This window comes from Pteropus vampyrus, unplaced genomic scaffold, assembly GCF_000151845.1.
Source record: "Pteropus vampyrus isolate Shadow unplaced genomic scaffold, Pvam_2.0 Scaffold387, whole genome shotgun sequence".
Lineage (NCBI taxonomy): Eukaryota > Metazoa > Chordata > Mammalia > Chiroptera > Pteropodidae > Pteropus > Pteropus vampyrus.
The window spans coordinates 528,579-547,331 of record NW_011889168.1 but is presented as its reverse complement, the minus strand read 5'-3'; the positions used below and the strand labels follow the sequence as shown (position 1 = coordinate 547,331).

The 18,753-nt window shown below is 39.7% G+C and overlaps 1 protein-coding gene across 1 annotated transcript in view; it reads right to left on the bottom strand.

Annotated features, from left to right (window-relative positions):
- Positions 1–13,664: 13,664 nt before the first annotated feature.
- MAOA (monoamine oxidase A) overlaps positions 13,665–18,753 on the bottom strand; it is a 63,869-nt gene continuing 58,780 nt past the window's right edge. Inside the window, exons 13-15 of the mRNA XM_011380022.2 lie at positions 16,966–17,077; positions 16,696–16,758; positions 13,665–16,503 (exon numbers count right to left, since the gene is read on the bottom strand). Coding sequence (XP_011378324.1) covers positions 16,357–16,503; positions 16,696–16,758; positions 16,966–17,077 — 322 coding nt within the window. The 3' untranslated portion in view covers positions 13,665–16,356. The remainder of the gene's footprint in view (positions 16,504–16,695; positions 16,759–16,965; positions 17,078–18,753) is intronic.

The following is an 18,753-nucleotide window of genomic DNA, read 5'->3' as shown; positions in this document are numbered from 1 at the left end:
TAACTGGAGTAAATGCCATCTATTGGTAAGGTCTCATGCAAGGGTGTTTATGAAACACTGAGTGCTTGCCATGCCTGTGGTGTCCTTATAAAAAATGGTCAGAAGTAGATCTTTGCAGATTGATCACTTGCTTTTGTGATTTAAAACCTTGGCCACGACTTATTGGACTAGAGTTGATTTCTGAGTCAAAGGCAGCATTCTATGAAGAATGGTCAATGGCCCAAGATTTCACCTGGTCCAATGCCATGGCCACAGAGTTGAAGTTTCAAAGAAAGCAGATAGGAAGGAGGGGAGGAAAGACATCTATGTTAAGTATGTTCAATTTTCATAGAAACACTAGTGAGGCCGTGAGAGAGATCAACCCAATGTGGTTCAGTCAAGTCTCATGATGTCCTGGAACATCGGTCATTGCTGTTGATATGCCTCTGTAGGTCAAGTGACACAGCTGCCCCTCTACTGTCACACCCTCAGAACGACCATTTCTTCTTTCTTGGACAATCTGTTAGTATCTCTTCACTTCCTTCTTAGCCTTGACTCCAAACTAAGAAGGATAAGATTTCATTTCAACAATAGAGTAAACCTTGTAACCAGATAGAATAATCTAAAATGCTCTGGACTCTTGGGGAGACTGTGTAGACAACTTGGTGTAATATGGTCATGAGTTTGTTTTGTGGTTTGTTTGTTTCCTGTAAGTTTGATTTTTAAGTGCTGAAGAAGATTCGTAAGAGTTGAAAGTTCTCCTAGAGAGTGATATTACAGACATTTTAGCCTGTGGGCAAACTCCTGTATTGGCAATAACTGATCTAATTATATCATTAACTTATCCTGGGCTGCTACTTTCTGATGTACTTGCTCTCATCATTACAGCTGAGACTACAAAATGAGTCACTGACAAGTCATATACCACTCTAGCAGAATGACATTTCAGACTCTGACCTCTATCCATGATTTATTTGACCGCTTCTTTCACCTTTCTTTACATCTCTAACTATAAATTATTTCTTCTGTAAGCATTCTGGTTCAGTTTATTCTTGAAAATCCATTTCCTTGCAAAATGCTGAGTGGCACTGAGCTTTTGCTATTGAGTTTGACATATCTGTTTTCCTTCTATGCCATTTCATTGTACTATATTTTCTTTTCCCTAACCTGTAAAAATCTTTACAATACCAGAATCTCTTTTAGGTTACAGAAAATCAAGGAGAAAGTTCTAGAGTTATGTGGGGGCAGTGGAAAGAAGAGTACCAACTGTTTCAGGAGAGAGTTAGAGCTGGCATGGGCCATAAGCCTCTCATCCCCATGATCTGTTCCTCTTCTCTGATCTTGCATTGTCCTCTGTCTGCTCTTCTCTTCTATTTCTCTACTTCCAGTGATACCAAGTGCTTGGGCCCCTAGTCCACTGGTCAAGGCTGGGTTTGAATAAACATAATACCTTTTGGAGCCCAAGGTTGACTGGTGATGTTGGCCTTTTGGACTATGCATCCATATGTTTTGGAAGCACTGCAAGGACAGGATTATCTTCAAAATAACTTTTTTTTTCTAAAAGCTGCTTGGAATGTTAACACCAGGAAATAAATTATGTATCCTTAAGTAATATAATAACCTCCCTGCCAACTCATTGCATCCTTGAGCCCCCTTTATTTTAGGTGCCCAATGCCACAGGCACCACTTAAGCAAAGGACAATGTAGGCAATGAAACCTGCCATAGAAAGAAACAGTATAGGAAGAGGGGGCTTTAGCTTTTACAGGCCATTCCCATTGGCAATGGTCATCTCTTTTTGAGCTACAAGTTAGGACAATATCCATTCTTCCACCTCCTTTCTAATGCCTTGATTTTGTTCAGTTACTCATCTACTTTTATGCTTCAGGGTAGGTAGGTTGGCCCCACTCTCAGTCCCAAGAGACAGGCACTGGTTAGTCTAAGCTAGTCATGGTGGGTCTGTTTCCTTTGTCAATGACTGAATTAAGCATGGGTATGTTATGCATTCTGGCTAATACCACAAAAAAAGTCTTTTTGGGTGGTGGGCTAGACCTTCTGGGAAAAGGTCCCTTACTCTTAAAAACAGATCCATGAAATAAAAAGTCTCATCCCATCCTTCCTCTGGACATTACAAATGTCTGGATGTGACACTTGTAATCACTGCAGTCATCTAACTTTCAGGCCAAGAATAAGGCCTACACAGAGCAGATCAGGTCCAAAAAAGTCTCAGAAACTGAATTGTAGCCCTGATGCACCATGCTTATAGCCTACCTTGTCTTGGGATGGCTGGTCATATGATAAATAAATTCAATAAGTTTAAATATGAGTTTTCTGGTACTTATAGTCCAAAGTATCCTAAAAAAATCTACCTGACTTGACAAAATTTAAGACATTCTTATAAGACTGCCTTTGGCTAGTAATCATGTTTATTATTAACTATATTATAATGGTAGCTACCTTTCATTAAACATGTATTATTTATATAACACTATACATCATTTCATTTTATCCTGAAATCACCCCCATCATTTTTATTTTACAGATGAGGAATCTGAGTCTCAGAGATGCTATGAGATAAAGGTCTCAAAATTAGTAAAAAGTGTACATGGCTTCAAACCCCCCCTGTTTTAAACCTGTGAATATTAGCTTCACTGTCTCTACTCCCAGGGCCACTTATCTAGAATACATAGGACCTGCTCTTTCTGAATTTTTGGTAGTACCAAAGTTTAGATATTTCACTTTTCAAAAGAGCATTTTTTTGCCCTCTTACCACTCAGTCAAACCCAACATCTTCTTATAATGTTCTTTTGTCTATTCCATCGTATGGATTAAAAAAAAAAATAGTAAGTAAGCAAATAGATAGATAGATAGATAGATAGATAGATAGATAGATAGATAGATAGATAGATGATAGATGATAGATAGATATAGATAGATAGATAGATAGATAGATAGATAGATAGATAGATAGATAGATAGATAGATAGATAGATGATAGTTAGATAAATGCCGTAATAGAAACTAACAGTGCAGAGAAGTGTTATCGAGAAAATGTAAGCAAAGCAAAGGGATAGAGAGTAATGTGTTAGAGTAGGGGTGGCTAATGTAGATTGGGTGGTCAGGTTAGGCCTTGCTGAGAAAACGACTTTTAAACAGAGACAGATGAAATAAAGGAATAAGCACGATGCTCTTTAGAGGAAGAATATTCCAGGCAGAAGAACAGCAAGTGTAAGGCCTAGAGCTGACAGTATGATTAAAATATTAAAGGATAGAAAAGTGACCAGTGTGGCAGGAACAACAGTAACATAAAACTAGTGGTAGGAAATGAGGTTGGGTAGTTAGAGAAGGGCCAGATCATATAGGAAGTCTTAGGCCATACTAAAGACTTTGGCTTTTATTCTAAGTGTGAAGACAATCTTCTGGAGGGTTTCTAGTAAGGAAGTAGGTCTAGCAAATGTTTATAAGAATCTTTCTGTAGTGGATATGGTGGTGCACTGCCCAGATCCCTCCTTCAGGACTGATGCACTTATCTCCCAGCAGCGGAAAGTTGGGAGGCTGACAGCTCATAGCTGTGTTCCTTTCTGTGGCCTGAAGAAGTCCCCCTGGCCCAAAGACATGCCTCTTCCAATGACTAGGCAATGAGAGGATACAAAGGACTATCTCAGCTCCAGAGCTTTCATCGGATCAGCTGATACCTCTATTGCAATTGCATCGGAGTTCAACTTCACTCTCTGCCCAATTTTGTTTCCATCACTCCTCCATAGGTGTTGATCTCAAAGGGACCCTCAAATAAACTTTCTGCATGCAAATCTCTATCTCAGAGTTGACTTCCTGGGGAATTCAGCCTGTGATACACCTTGCAATGTGAAGAGAAGGCTATTATGTAGTAAAAGTGGAAGCAGGAGACTAGTTAGGAGGCCAGGACAGTTGTCCAAGCCAGAGACTCTGGTGGCTTGGTCTAGTACAATAGACTGGAGGTATCTATTAGATATCTGTGGACATCTGAGTGGAGATGTTGGATAGACTATTGACTATATCTGTCAGAGTTTAAGGGAGAGGTTGGGGCTAGTGATATAATTTGGGGAGCCATGGGATTGAGTATAGATAGAGAAGTGCCTGAGGATGAACCCTGAGACATCCAAACATTACATGTGAAATGTTCAATATATATTTGCTCAATTACAAACACCTGTGATCCCTAAAAGAAACATATCTAAGGGGTGTCAGAATTTGTACGCTCAGAGATACTGCTGTGATTTCACTGTGACCATTCATTATAAGCTACATTATTACAGCTTTTCAATGATTATAACAACCCAATATTAAACATGAGTAATTATTTTTAAAAATTTCCTTAAATTATTTCCATTATATATTTCTGGTGTTCAGACACCTAGTTAAACAATCTGCTGCTGTTTATGTATTTGCTTATTGTCTACTACTTCCCAAAGGATTTGAGGCAACATCCAGCAGTAGAAGTAAATATAAAGTTAATAAAACAAAACAGAAAATCAAGACTTGAGTTAATTAGGAAATGGCGGGTGCATAGTAAGTGGATGAGGAGAAAGTAAACGAGCAGCTGGATATGGAAAAGACCAACTGCTATCTAGATGAGGAATCTGAGGGACTCCAGCAATGACACATTGACCAAGGCCTGAAATGTTCTTATTTTATATTGTCATACTGTCTGATTTATTACATTGGATATGCTCTTAGACTGGAATTTCTCAAAATGCACATTTGGCCCACCAAGTGGATTTCTGACACATCTCACCCTAGTGTTAATAAGCTTTATCAAAATGTGGTCAACACAGAAATAAAATCAACTCTAAAGATGGACTTCTGGGTAACATCAGAACAAGGTTACCGTAGATGTTGGGAGACCCAGTGATTTCTCCTTCCCCATCACTTGCTGGGCTCCTCTTTCTGCCCACCTCCTCAATGTCAGCATTTCCTCATGTCTCTCCTTAGCCTCCTCCTGGTGCGCTTTCAGTGGGCAACATCGTCTTTTCCCAAGATCCTGCTGACAGGGGAATGAGGGTCCCTAATGTGTCTAGTCTTCCCAGGAGCCAGCAGAGAAATGCTTAAATTTACTTTTCATGGCTTGACTTCAGAAAAATGGATTACCTACTTGAAAAAGCTCTATGAAAAAGCCCATGTGTGAGAGAACTAGAATAAAGATTGGTGAAGGGGAAGACTGTGATAACTTCTATTGACCTTTTGTTCACCCAGCAGACTGTGGCCTGAAAACCTTCCCTTGGGGCTTGTACCTGTGGGCAATACTATTTCCTCCACCTTGGGCATCCTTTCCTGATGTCAGACTGGAGAATTTCGATATTTTGTCTTCCGCCACTCAGCTCCGGAATTTCCTTATTCAGGAAGCCAAGGAGAGGAGAGTCAGCTGGATCCAGTGAAGCTCTTCCCCCACCCCAACACACTGAGGCTTGCTGTGCCAATCACATAGTATGCATGGCTGGTAGGGTGACCCAGATAGGTGAGCAGGCTAGATCAACAGGATCCCAGGTGGGGCTGGCAGGTGATTCAGTCAAGGTTTCGCAGGGACTATTTCCGGTGGATGCAAGGACCTAGCCCTCAGCAGGGGTATGAAAAGTCATATTCAGCTGTGGGTGGGGACAGAGGGTAGGAGATTGGCAGCACCTGGATTCCAACTCATCCCTGCTTCATAGGGAGATGTGGTGAGACTAGGGTAGTTAAAAGGCCCAGTGCAGACCACTGGCTTGGAACTGGGTCTCAGACCTCATCCTCTCACAATGATGGGTCTGCCTGAGGGGACAGAACTAAGGCTCCATGCCAAGTAGCCATCATCAGTCTCCTGATTGCATTTGTATAACATATTGGGTAAATGAGCATTCCATGGGAGGCTCAACCTCTTCTCCTTGTATGTGGGGCCCTCATGCCTGAGCTTGAAAGAATCCTGCCTCAGATTCAGATTACCTGTTGTCATCTTCTGCTGCCCCCACCCTCCAAGATACCCTGGAAACCCAGACTGAAAATGGCTGGACACTTGCATGTCAAACTCGCCTTTTCCCCTGAATACTCTCTGACCACCTAGGCTGTAGTTTCCCTTTGTTCATTCTGGCCATGCAACTGTGTTGCTCCTACCTCAGGAGACAGGATTGCACCAGGAATGGGCTCCTTCCTTCTGTCTCAGAAGGACTGACCACACAGATCCAGTTTTCCTGGACATTAATCAATGCAGGATGTTATCTGTCAAGTGCTTGAAAGCAATCACTTGATGCTAAAGAATGCTCATATTGTCCCAATACTGTCTTCTCTCTACTTAACCAGAAATTTCTACCCTGGACAGATTCATATGTGTGGCTGGGAGTTGGGGGGCACATGGGGTGGAGGAGAAAGTTGACCTAACTTTGAGAAGCCAGGGAAGCCCTACCTGGATGTGCCCAGTGTCAGTCTTAGCCCTTAAAGTGAGCCAGGGCAACACTGGATTTTCTCCTTTCTGTGCTTGTTAATTTTAATTTGTTAATTTTGTATTTCAGACAGACACTCAGATTTCCCTTGAGACTGAACATGTCATAAATGATCGAGTGAAATAAATAATGAATAAATGCTTCTCTCTTGGATTCCAATTTAAATCCAAGAAAGCCTGGTGAGATCTGAGGACTGGTTCTGTCAATTATTTCTTCCAGACTGACCTCTGGTTATTAACTGGCTCATTTAAATTCCTTCTTTTGTAGGCATGTTACAATGTAAGTAAAATAATTAAAGAGCAGCAAACTTGAGTTTGTGGTCGAATACATTTGTAACTATGTAATTACTATTATGATACTGGACACCATATGAAATTGTGGCCCAAGGAAATGACAGTAGATTTTTTTTTTCTGCAAGTGATATTTTATAGTAAAATTTTGAATATTAATAATGATCCTTGACCCTTGTTTGCTTATATCTCTATGTGTACCAAAAATACAAGCTTAAGGCAGTGCTTCTGAACCTTTCTCACATTGTATCACACAGAAAAAAAATGATTGCATTTGTATAACATATTGGGTAAATGAATAAGGTTACTCTTTGCCTGGAAGTGAGCATCTTGGGGGCTCCAGCCATCCAAGACTGTGTTCCTCTGCCCAGAGGGCTGGTGGCTTCTAGATCTCCGTACACATATAACCAATTTGTGTTGGGGCCTATCATTTAAGAAGACTTAAATCATCATTTAAACAAATATGTAATTTCAAATCTTTATGGAGGGAAAGTAAAGAAAATGCTAAGAGATTATGATAGAGAATTGATTGTGGGAAAGAGTTTGTCAGAAAAGGCATCTCTAAGGAAATGATATATCATTAGTGACCCAAAGGATTTAGCCAAGTGAAGAATGGAGAAAAGAATCTTCCAGGAGGGAACTGAGACAGAAAAGTACTACATATGTCTGAGAAATTATAAGCAGAACTAGATGGCTGGAAGGTTCTGAGGGAGAACGGAATGGTTCCGGGCATAGATAGGAAAGCAGACAGAGAATAAAGTGTTCAAGGTCTTATAAATCACCCTGCATTATATTCAAAGTGTAGTGACCAGCTACTGAAAGGAGTTGGCTCTGACCGAAAGGGTCAGATCTGCATTTTTTAAAAAATCCCCCAGGCTACTCATTCAGGTGGTGTGGTAAAAGAGAAACTAGGGCACTTTGGCAGGAGATAACTAGAGAGATGACAGTAGAGAAGTAATTCGAGGTGTATTTTAGAAGTAGGAGACAAAGACCACAAACTGAACTTGAATCTTTTTTTAAAGCTAACATTTATTGTTATCAACTTTTGCCTGCATTATCTAATTGAATGTTTAGAACAACTGCAAAGCTCCAAGTAATGGATAAGAAAACATATGCTTAATAGCAAGATTCAAACCCAAGCCTAGCTTGCTTCAGAAACCTGAGCTCTTAATATGTATATTCTCCTACAAATGAGGATGACTTTAAAAAGAATCTGTTTTTAAAGAAAATTCTTAGAACTAATAAACCGAAACCTGCATGTAGCAATAATAAATATTCTCAGTTCTGTGTTAAATATAAGAATTGAAACCAACATACTTTCCTGTCCCTGAGCTAAACAATATAGAAACCAGTTAAAATAACTTCATTACTTGCCCCAAGAAATACTTGCTTCTGGAATGTAAAAGTTTGACTCTACCGAAATAGATTATTTATCAAGACTAACTGCTTGCTCAAGAGTCACTTTAAGACCCCACCTCACTATGCTTACCAATCCTGAGCTCTTATGTCATAGATTCTGCCAATCCCAACCAGTGTTCTGCCTTGCAATACTGACCTTAAAAATCACTCGGCCCAAGTTGAAAACTCTGTAAACCTATAAACCCTACCCTAATTTCTCCATTTTGAGACACTACTAAGTCTCTGTCAATGTGATGTTATTCTTTACTGTAGTGAGTCTAACAAACTTTGCTTCATCGACATGTTTTCTGGTGGACTTTTAGAAAGTTAACTGTTGACAAGTGTCTGATAGGATACTTTACTTTGAGGCTCTGACTCCTAAACGAAGACCTGAGAAGGTTCATATAAGAACACAGCATTCAGTCATGTACAGAGTATGAAAGAGTTTGGATTAGAGAATGGAAATTTATTTGGATTAGAGAATAGAAATTTCTGTTCTCTAGTTTATTAAAGACATGAAATTGGATTCTAGTTTTGTGCTTATGTAAGACAAATACATTTGCTTCTCAGGATCACAGACTCCAATCTTTTTGTATCTAGAAGACAAAAACTGGAAAAGACTATATTCAGATATGTGTGATGGGGCAAGGGATGAGGAGACATTAATGAGATCATGGGATAGTCCATATGGTTTTAAATTATTAAAAGTCCTACATATTGCTCCAAATTCAGGTACCTGGAACCACAGGAATTTGAGGACAGGTCAATACTGGCATTTAACTCTTGGTTTTCAAGAACATCAAGGCCTGTGTGGTAAGTTGGATGATGGCCCTGACAAAGATGTTTATGTCCTAAGCCAGAACCTATGAATATATTACCTTATATGTCAAAAGATACTTTGCAGATGTGATTGTTAAGGATTGTAAAACAGAGATTATCCTGGATTATTGAAGTGGTCTCAACATAATTATGAGTGCCTTCATAAGAAGGAGGTAGAAGGGTCAAAGTGAGGAAGAGGTGATACATCCATGGTAGCAAGCAATTGGACTGATGTGGACATGAGCCAAAGAATGCTGGCAACTTCTAGAAGCTGGAAAAGGCAAGGAATAGATTCTCTCCTGGAACATCTAAAAGGAACCAACTTTGTTGACACCTTGATTTTAGCCTTGTAAGACTCATTTCAAACTTTTGACCTCCGAAACTGTAAGATAATAAGTTTATGTTGTTTTAAGCCACTAAGTTTGTGGTTATTTGTTACAGGAGCAATGGGAAACTAACACAGCCCATAAAATTAAAATGGCTGACATAGCAAAAGTGGTTGGGCTGCTTGTGAGGAAAGCTGATCTGTCCTAACTCCCTTTGGCCTGTCTGAATAGTCCCAGTGAATTTGCCTTCAGGAGGCATACTCTGACCTGCTCTGCACAGTCTAAATACAAGGCCCATCTAACATCAGCAGACTCATTTGGCCCATCTAAAGGCTCCACATCTGCATCTCCCATGTTCACTAGTTGATGCTGATGGCCCATGATAGCCAGCTGAAGACACATACTGGACAAGCAGACCTCCTTTGCTCATTTGGTGTCTATCCAGTCTGGGGTGCAATGTTTACCAGCTTAGATGTTGGTCTATTCAGGGCAGTGTTGCTGAGGTCCTTTCTGTTTAGTTCCACTGACATCCCACAACTGAACCTATGGGACTCTTAGGCACTGTTTAAGATGCCAGGCACTATTAGCCATATTTTTTTTTCTCAATTCATATAGCCCAGAATAATATTGGATATTTTGGGGATTTCTAAGATGGTCCCAGTACAATATAGTGTCTAAAAGAAACATGATTTTGACTTCCAAAGCTTAAAGAGTAATATAGATCTTGCACCACATGCCACCTAGCCAAACTTCCTAAAAACCCTCCTGACTTTCTGTCTTCCTAGGCTGTCAAGGCATCTTTTGAAAACCTCTTCTTTTTACCAGCTAAACTCCATAGCTCCAAGTTGACTTTCTGAAGTTTTCTCTTCTTCCCCTGACTCCCTTCTGCTTTTCTTAAATTAGTTCCCTGCCCTATCTAAGCCAAAAGCAATTCCACCTCTCTCAGCTCCCATTAATTTCCCCCCTCACCCATTACCCAGATGGACACAACAGAGGCTGAAGAACTGAGCAGTTTGAACGAAAATTTTTCCTGGGAGATTAGGACAGAGAAAGGCTGTGGATATTAGATATTTATATTTTTGATCCATGTCATAACTGAGAAGTAAGAAAGCCCAGGAAAATGTGTTTGGAGGAAATTATGGGTGGAAATGATACCTCTTAGTTCCCCAAAGACAAAACTGTCTTGAAAACACCGCTGTTTCCTTCCAATAGAAATCCTAAAATATTCAAGATGGCACTCTTTAAAAAAAAAATTAGGCTGTCCCTTAGCACAAGGGGCTGGGAGATAGTGAACCTCAGTTGATTAAGGTCTTGGATTGCAGAGAAAGGCTAGGTAGACAGGAACAGTAAAAGACTAAAGAGGTGAACAGTGGTCAATGGAGCAAGTGGGATTTAACATTTGGCACTTATCGATGATGCTTGTGATTTCCTTTACCATTTAGCCATGCCACCTGATATGATCTAAATGTTTGTGTTCTCCCCAAATTTGTATGTTGAAGTTCTTCCCTCGAAGAACTACACCAAATCTGCTGGTGCTTCAACAGTGAGAAATAAATTTCTACTGTTTATAAGTCACTCAGTTCATGGCATTTTGCTATAGCAGCCTGAATGAACTAAGACACAATTTCATTATTCTTTATTTCCTATCTCTGCCTTATGAAGTGTCCTTATTGACTTGTTACACAGTGACACTTATGGAGGCTTGAGGACAGATCCTAGAAACCTCTCCTTAAATCTCATGTGCTTCTGGAAACTTCCCTGCATCTTATGTTTTTCTCTCAAAGCACTGGCAAGAGCCACAATAAATGCATTGCTTGGCATCTACAGTAGATTATGTGCTCCACGAGTTGGGCTGTGCCTGTCTCATTCACTGCTGAATCCCAATATGATGCCTACCAGCACATAGTGTGTGCTCAATAAGTATGTGTTGAATGATTGTAAAAATATAAGGTGATGACTGCTCACAAAATTTTAAAAAGTACCTTATTTTTTCTTCTATTCTAAAAGGTTGATGGATAATAGCTAATATTTATAGAGTGCTATGCTAATCCCTTACCTATATCACCTCACTTTTCCTGTTAACTCTGTAAGGCAGGTACTCTAAGTCACAGAGTAAATGACACAAGGTTTAGGGGTACCCTATTCTCTTTGGTGGCATCAACCTATCAAAATTCTCATCGTGTTGCTCTGTGGACTGTTAAGCTACCCCATTTCTCTTATTATTTTCTTGCTTCCACCTCACCACCCAAGGATACACCCACACCACTACACTCTACCAACATTTCACCTATGGATCTCAGAGGTTCTTGGAAAACATGAGGCCCGTTAATAGGGAAACAATTCCCATTGAGGTGTGTCTGTAAAGGAGTGTAAATTAATAATAGTTTTGTATGGGTCATACGAGCATTGAGTGGAGTCTTGCTTGAGTGGTCCGTGACCCACCTTGAAGGAACTCTAAGTTCTCTCAAGCCAACTTTTCATACGAAGCCCCAAAATTGCCTTCAGAAACTTGGCTCTAGGCTTAGACAACTAGTTCACTCCAGCTGTCACTTTGAGACCTGCCTTTGAATTCTGAAGAGAATAGTCTTGGTCAAGGAAATGAACCAAGCCCTGAGCTCTGATGGAGGAAAAGGAATTGTTACTGTTATCCAACACCTTCTTTTGTTTCTGGCCTATTCCTCTAATTTCTCCAAGCTAAGGGATGTGCCTTGCATTTTTATCACCACCTCAGTGTAAAGTGGTCAGTATAGTTTTAAAAAAAAATAATTCATTCAATGTTGATGTCCTGCTTACTAGAATTATATCATAGTCATCAGAGATTAAAAGCTGACAAAAGAGCTGTGATTTCTATCTCCTAATGAGGATGCCATTTTTCCAATAAAGTTTGGCACTGTTCTTGTCAATAAGAACGTTGACATAGCAGGAGATACACATTGCCTTGGGACGGACTGGGAGAAGGGTTATTTCTTGAGAAGGCTTTTTTTGCTCTTTACCAGGCCATTCTTACCTGCTCCAGGTAGTTCTACCAAATGGTAGCTGGTCTTGGTACCCATTTCTCAGAAAATCAAAGGCATCCAAAAAGAATTTGTCATTTACATTATGTAATACCAAATCTTGTATTTATTTATCAGAGACTTGAGAACAATTTGGACATGTGAACAAAACCTTCATGTCTTGACTGGTTAGTAATCTTTTAAATGAATTTGAATATAAATACTCTTCTATTCCCTAATGTCTCATGCCTGCAGCTCATATTTGACCTCCTGATTCCTGAAGACATTAGATTTTGCTTATAAAGACATTATATTATGCTTATGAATGCACATTCCTCTCTCACTTTGATTTTTCTATTATTAATCTGTAGAGGGGGCTCCTTCATTGAGCCAGAGGTTGAAATATTTCCAGAGTTCCTTCCAAATCTGATTTATTTTCTTCTACATAAAGAATAGTACAGAAATACAACTATCTAAAAGTAGTTCCTTTACCTAACAGGAACAGGTTCACAGAGATATCTCCATTCTATCTACAGAAAGCAAACCTCAAGTCCACAACATCTTTTATGCAACAAAGGACAACTATATTTTTGGGGAGAGGGGTAAAGTGAATACTATTGGTGCCCCTCTCTGGATCCCAGCTACTGGGAATTCTGGATGATCTCAGTTCACAGCAGCAGCACCCATGCAAGGTAACACCATCTCCCAGAGGGCAGCTAATGAGGGATACAGAGGCCAGATCTCCTTACCTCAATGGGAAACAATTCTGAAGAGCCTTCCCAGCTCACCCTTAGGATCTGCTTAGGCCTCATTTACAAATGCTTTGTAGGTCAATTCTTGTCCAATCCTGCCTTTCTTAACCCTGTAGTTTTATTTCCTGAGAGCTGTCCCCAATAAACTTTCTGCCCTGACTCTTCATCTCAGTCTGTTTCCAGAATATCCAACCTAAGACAAAAGTGCGACCCAAGATATAGAGAAGCAGAATGACTTACCCCAGCCATACTGATGAGCAAACACAGAGTTCTGGCAACAAATGTATAAGTCACATAATGCTGCCATGAAAAAAACCCTTAGAAGCCATCAAGTGTAACCCACCTTTTTCTGGATGGAGAGACTGAGGCAGAGAACCAAAGTGATTTGCTCAAGGTATTATAAGCTAATTAGGTGAGAAAGCCTCAATTAGACTCCACATTGACTGATTGTAGCCCAGGCAGACAATATTCTAGCATTTAATCAGCTCCCAGGAAACTGATAAAACATGAAAGTCAAACTGAACTATGAGAATTTGGAATCAATACAAAGTGGCTTTTTAAGCCCATCATCCATGGACAATGCTTCATTGTGACTTTCTCTTGCTGTAAGAAGCCATTTAACCTTGGGACTATCGACTAAATAGAGGAGCCAGGTCTGAGTCAGGGGTGGTTTAGCACTTTATTAACCAACAAAACTACCATACAGGCAAAATCATGCTTAAATGGCAAAACACACACATGCATACTCTTACATGTAGCATTGAGGCAGATTTCAGACAATAACAGTAGGAACCAAGTTCACAAACAAACTAAATGTAGTTCACAATCCTTTGATATTTTTTCTTTGCTATAGCATAAATCCTTATAGAACAGTCGTGACAAAAAGTTTAACTTTTAAAATCTAATTCTCATTCTTACTGTGGAGTGAGGCCAACTCAGCCTCCAGAACTCTGAAGCAGTTGCTTTAACAGGGCCATGCTCTATCAGTTGCTGAAACTGGCCAATTTCTTTGGGTTGGAGAAAAAAAAAACTATAGTATCTTGGTGTTGGAAGATCTCCTATGTGGTGGGAGTTCTCAGCTCCAATTTCATGTCTATGCACATCTGGACTGGCATTTATTTTGATACTCAATCTGTAGCTTAATAGGGCTGATCTAATTAGGATAAGTTAACTGGTTTTCTAAAAAGTTTGAGAAGAGGCTAAACTGCATATTCAGTTTTTCAACATTCAAGACTTGGACATATTAACAAACTGATTACTGTTAAAATTGTTGCCAGTTAAGAAGCTTTTCTCAAAAGGTGTGTCAGAACAACTTATCAGTTAATGAAGAGAAACAACTGAAATAGATTAGGGCTGTGATTTCTCAAAGCAGTTTGGTATGATATGTGGCAACAACTCATGTACTAGAGCACATCCAAGACATTGCCAAAACTCCTAAGTTAGCTAAAACACTTTGTCAATTGAAAGGCAAATAGTGGCAGAAAAATCCTTCTCTTTGCTCTCAAGATAGGCAAAACAAAGACCTTAAGTCCTCATGCCAGGCCCATATCTTAATTTTGGATTTATGATAAGGGTAATTATGTAATACACTTGGGTTGGTTTCCTCTGGCAATCTTTAATTACCATTCAATAAAAAAAAGATCAGGTTAAAGGGTATTTGAAGATAACTACAATACGAAATAAAATACTGAATATGGGAGAATATAGAAGGAATAGACTCAACAGCTATGAAATAATCATGTGATATTTTGTAGAGGGGCAAACGCAATGGTATCACTCTATTATAAAAGTATAAAATAACTGAGACATATAATGATTGACCTGATTAATAAAAAAAGATGAATTTGAATCTGGCTTGTTTAATAATGTGTGGAAGTATTTTATGTTATTTAAAATTTTTGGCACATAAAACTGTAAGCTTCAGCTACCTAGAAACTTCATTTAAAATGAAATGCTCATTCATCAATGATTCAGGATAAGGTATTACTGCTTATCCACCACCTGTATACCCGAGTCCACTGAAACTTCTCAACTGTTCTATTTGATCACATCCATGTTAATTTTTTCCAAGATATTTACATTAAGAAATGTTTTATGGCTGAAACCTTTGGAAGGGGTTTTAAAAATGTGACACTTTTAAAATGGAAAAAACAAGAGGTGGGAACTGTTCTGGGCCCACATTACTTCTTAGAGAACTTAGTCTTCATATGTGAAATCACTCAATTTCATGATTTCATAAAACTTAGTAACTAAAGCAAGTGAATTTATAATATAGGGTCCTAATTTCCTTTCTGCATTTGATAGTCTCAACAAATAATAATAAGAAATTTATAATATGTATTTCAGTTGTTTGAGAGACATTTTTATGCCAATATTTACTCAAAGGTAACCACGTTGAAGACGTTTAACAGATCTGCCTAATTCTACCATAGTCATAGGAAAAAAGAAAATATATATGCTACTAGGGGCCTTCAGACAGCCAGGGTCTACCTGAAAAAAGAGGAAAATACTGCTTTCCAGAAATAAGTAGAGAATGTTATCATTGATGATGACTGAAGTGATGTCTAGCCATATTCCAGGAGGAAGAGAAGATGCCTCATGCACAGTTAGTCAGAGAGGCCTCTTGAGGACAGTCCTACTCTAGGACTAGTTTACTCTGATTACCTGGGGAGCTGCACAAAAGTCACAGTAAGTCAATTTAATCATTATGCCTTGGTAAACACTGTCCTCTTTAAGAAGCAAAAAGGGAAAATATACAAAGAGGGTAGTGCTAAGACTAGATGTCTAGAAACTTCACAGGAATTAGAAGTGGTCAGGAGATTCTTGAGGCAACGGCCCACAAAATGTCCCCCTATTGGTCTACCTACACTGCTTTCAAAGTGGGAGCTGCTCACCCCAGGAAGTTGTGAGCCTGTGGACTCTGAACCTACAGTTCATCATTTCCTAAAGCCAGCAAAGGTCGGTCACAGGCTGGGCCTTCACCTACTCAACCTCTACAGTAAGTTAAATGCTTCATTTCTGCAATCATCAGGCATTTTATGTTAAAGAGAAGAAAAAGAGGGCACGGAAATTGTTTCTGATTAGCACTTTAACTTCAAATCAAGAAATTGATCACAAGGCTTCTTTTATTCTACCAATCAACACAAATTAATCTACTACATAGGCAAATAAGGTGGAGCTTGATCTTACTGATTTTAATGAGGGGATTCTGTAGATTACTTTAACACTGAGGCTCAACTGAGGGGTTACATCCAATGTACGTAAGAAGATCTAACGATACAGCCATTATTTGTCAACATTTTGCTTCTGATGGTACTGGAAAGGAGTAAGCATAAAACATGAGCCTGAAACTTCAGGATCGTGTCAGCAGCCTAAACTTGCATGCCAGAAAACACAAGGCAGTTACTGATGTGGAGAATCCAACGATCTTCAGCAGGCCTGACACGGAAGGCAGGTTCCTTTCCCAGAAGGTGTGGGTGATTTCAAAAGCTGGGACATCCTAGATGAATGAACATAGATCATTAGCAGAAAATGCTTGAACTGACAAGGAGGGGCAAAACATATCTGTAAAGTCAGTGCACAGATATGCCCTAGAGAGTGGCACCTATAATTACATCAGAGGCTGTAGAAGATGAAAGAGGAGAGTTTTAATATAGTTACTGGTCTATTGAGATGAAGCTGCCAAACTTACCTCTGATTCGGGTTCTTGAATGCAGATGTCTTGCTTTGGCAGCCTCCCCAGAGCATTCAAGACCTGAAAGAAAGTGTCCATGGTATTATGAAATGAGATTTTGTAGTTTTGACAGATTCAAGGCCCTGATGACCATAGTTGAGCCCTACGAATGGAGTGAGGGGGCAGAGAAGTAGACATACGGATTTATCAGTGTCAAGATCTAGAAAGGCCAGATGTCAAAAACGCTGCTGGACTCACGAGGGAGAGTGACTCAGCTTTCTTCCTTACCTGTCTAGCTGCCCGTTCTCCTGCTTCTACTGCTCCCTCCATGTAACCGCTCCAGTGTGTAGCTGTCTCTGTTCCAGCAAAGTAAATCTTGCCTACTGGTTGACGAATCACCCTTCAGGGAAACAGAGAGTTCACACAGAGTTACCTGAGAAGGCACTGAGTGTTAATGGGCCACTTGCTGCCACTATTTACCCCATAGAAGACAGGGTAACTCAAATTGTTTCAAAAACTCCCATGCAAGCTAGCTACAGTGAAAGCCTCCTCCTTGTTTCCTGGGCCTGCACTCAAGGGTCTAAATTTTCAATCCAGAGAGAATCAGTCTGTCAAATCATCAATTTCTAAAGGTGATGCTGACTTTTTTCTTGTCATTCAGAATTGGAAGATAAGGACATGCATTAAATCCAAAATCAGTTTTATTTGCTGTATGTTTCCTGTTTGTAGTTCATTCTGCTCCCTACGCTGTCTTTTCAAAGGGGTGCATTCTTCATGAGATCACATCTGATGGAAGACCTCAGCTATTCAGACACTCCCAGAGAGTTGGGAAGAACTGTAGTGGTGAGTGAGAAGACAAGGAGATTAAATGATTTCTGGCAAAGAAGAGGCCTGAGAGATTATATGTCTGTCTCCTTAAAAAGCAGTTAGCATCTATAAATTTATCAGGCTAGGGACAGGGAAATGGGCCTTCTCTTTTAAAGAGGTTTTGGCGAAGAGAACCATGGTAAAGCTGCGCTGAATGGGCAACTTCACCGCCCCCAACCTTGTTGGCTTCGATTCCTACCACATCTACAGCCACTTTCATGAAATCTCTAAAGCTGCACATCTCCACCCCAAAGGCCTTCACCTCAATCCACTGTCACACAGTTTTCTAGTTTAGGAAAATTTGGCTTCATGTATTCCTGATACTAGTCTCATCTTACAGACTTCTACTTTGACTTCAGGACTACTCCAGTTAATCAATCCTGTTATCACTAACAAAAGGCATTTGATTTAATTAATGAAAACAAACAAACAAACAAACAAAATCTCATGTAAAGAAAGGGTTAACAAATTCTTTTTCCTTCTCTGTGGACAAATGGGACCTTGAGTTAACTTTCTAGCTTTGTCCCCTTGGAAACCTGATTAAAGGTATAATGCCATCTATGTTACCAGGCAACACTGTTTATGCTAAAAATGCCTCGCCAGCCCCACAATGGTAAGTTGCATCTGGGCTGGGAAGACTGGCATGAATTGTAAATACCTAGTAGGAGTTTATCACTTTGGGCTTCGTTGAGTGTGGTGCCTCTTATAACTGGGTATGTCCCTTGCAAGGACCCTGGATACTATGTCTGTGAGGCTTTTACAAGAGATGATGGCTCTTATGGAGCATGGGACTTTTAAGCCATGGTGGACTCCCCCACCCTGTGTGGCTATCACACCTTAGCTGTATACAGCAGGGATGCCTCCCTGCTAAAGAATATATGATGCTGTTCTGCTGGCAAGATGTATTTAGCCCATGTCCTTTTGTGTAGACTGGTATCCAGGGGCCTAGGGTAGTCATAGGTGACTAAATGTCTAATTGACCTCAAGAAGGATCCTTTGAGGACATTGCAGCTTTCAGAATTCTCATAGGTACTGAAATTCTTAACCCATGTTCTGCTATCATTCTATGTGCTGACAGCTATTGTTCTATGTACCTACATACTTATTTTCCTATAGATATCTAGAATATACAAACTGATTACCTGGGACATAAGACATAGGAATTTTGACTACTATTTCTAAAATTCCCATTGAACTTTGCTTATTTTT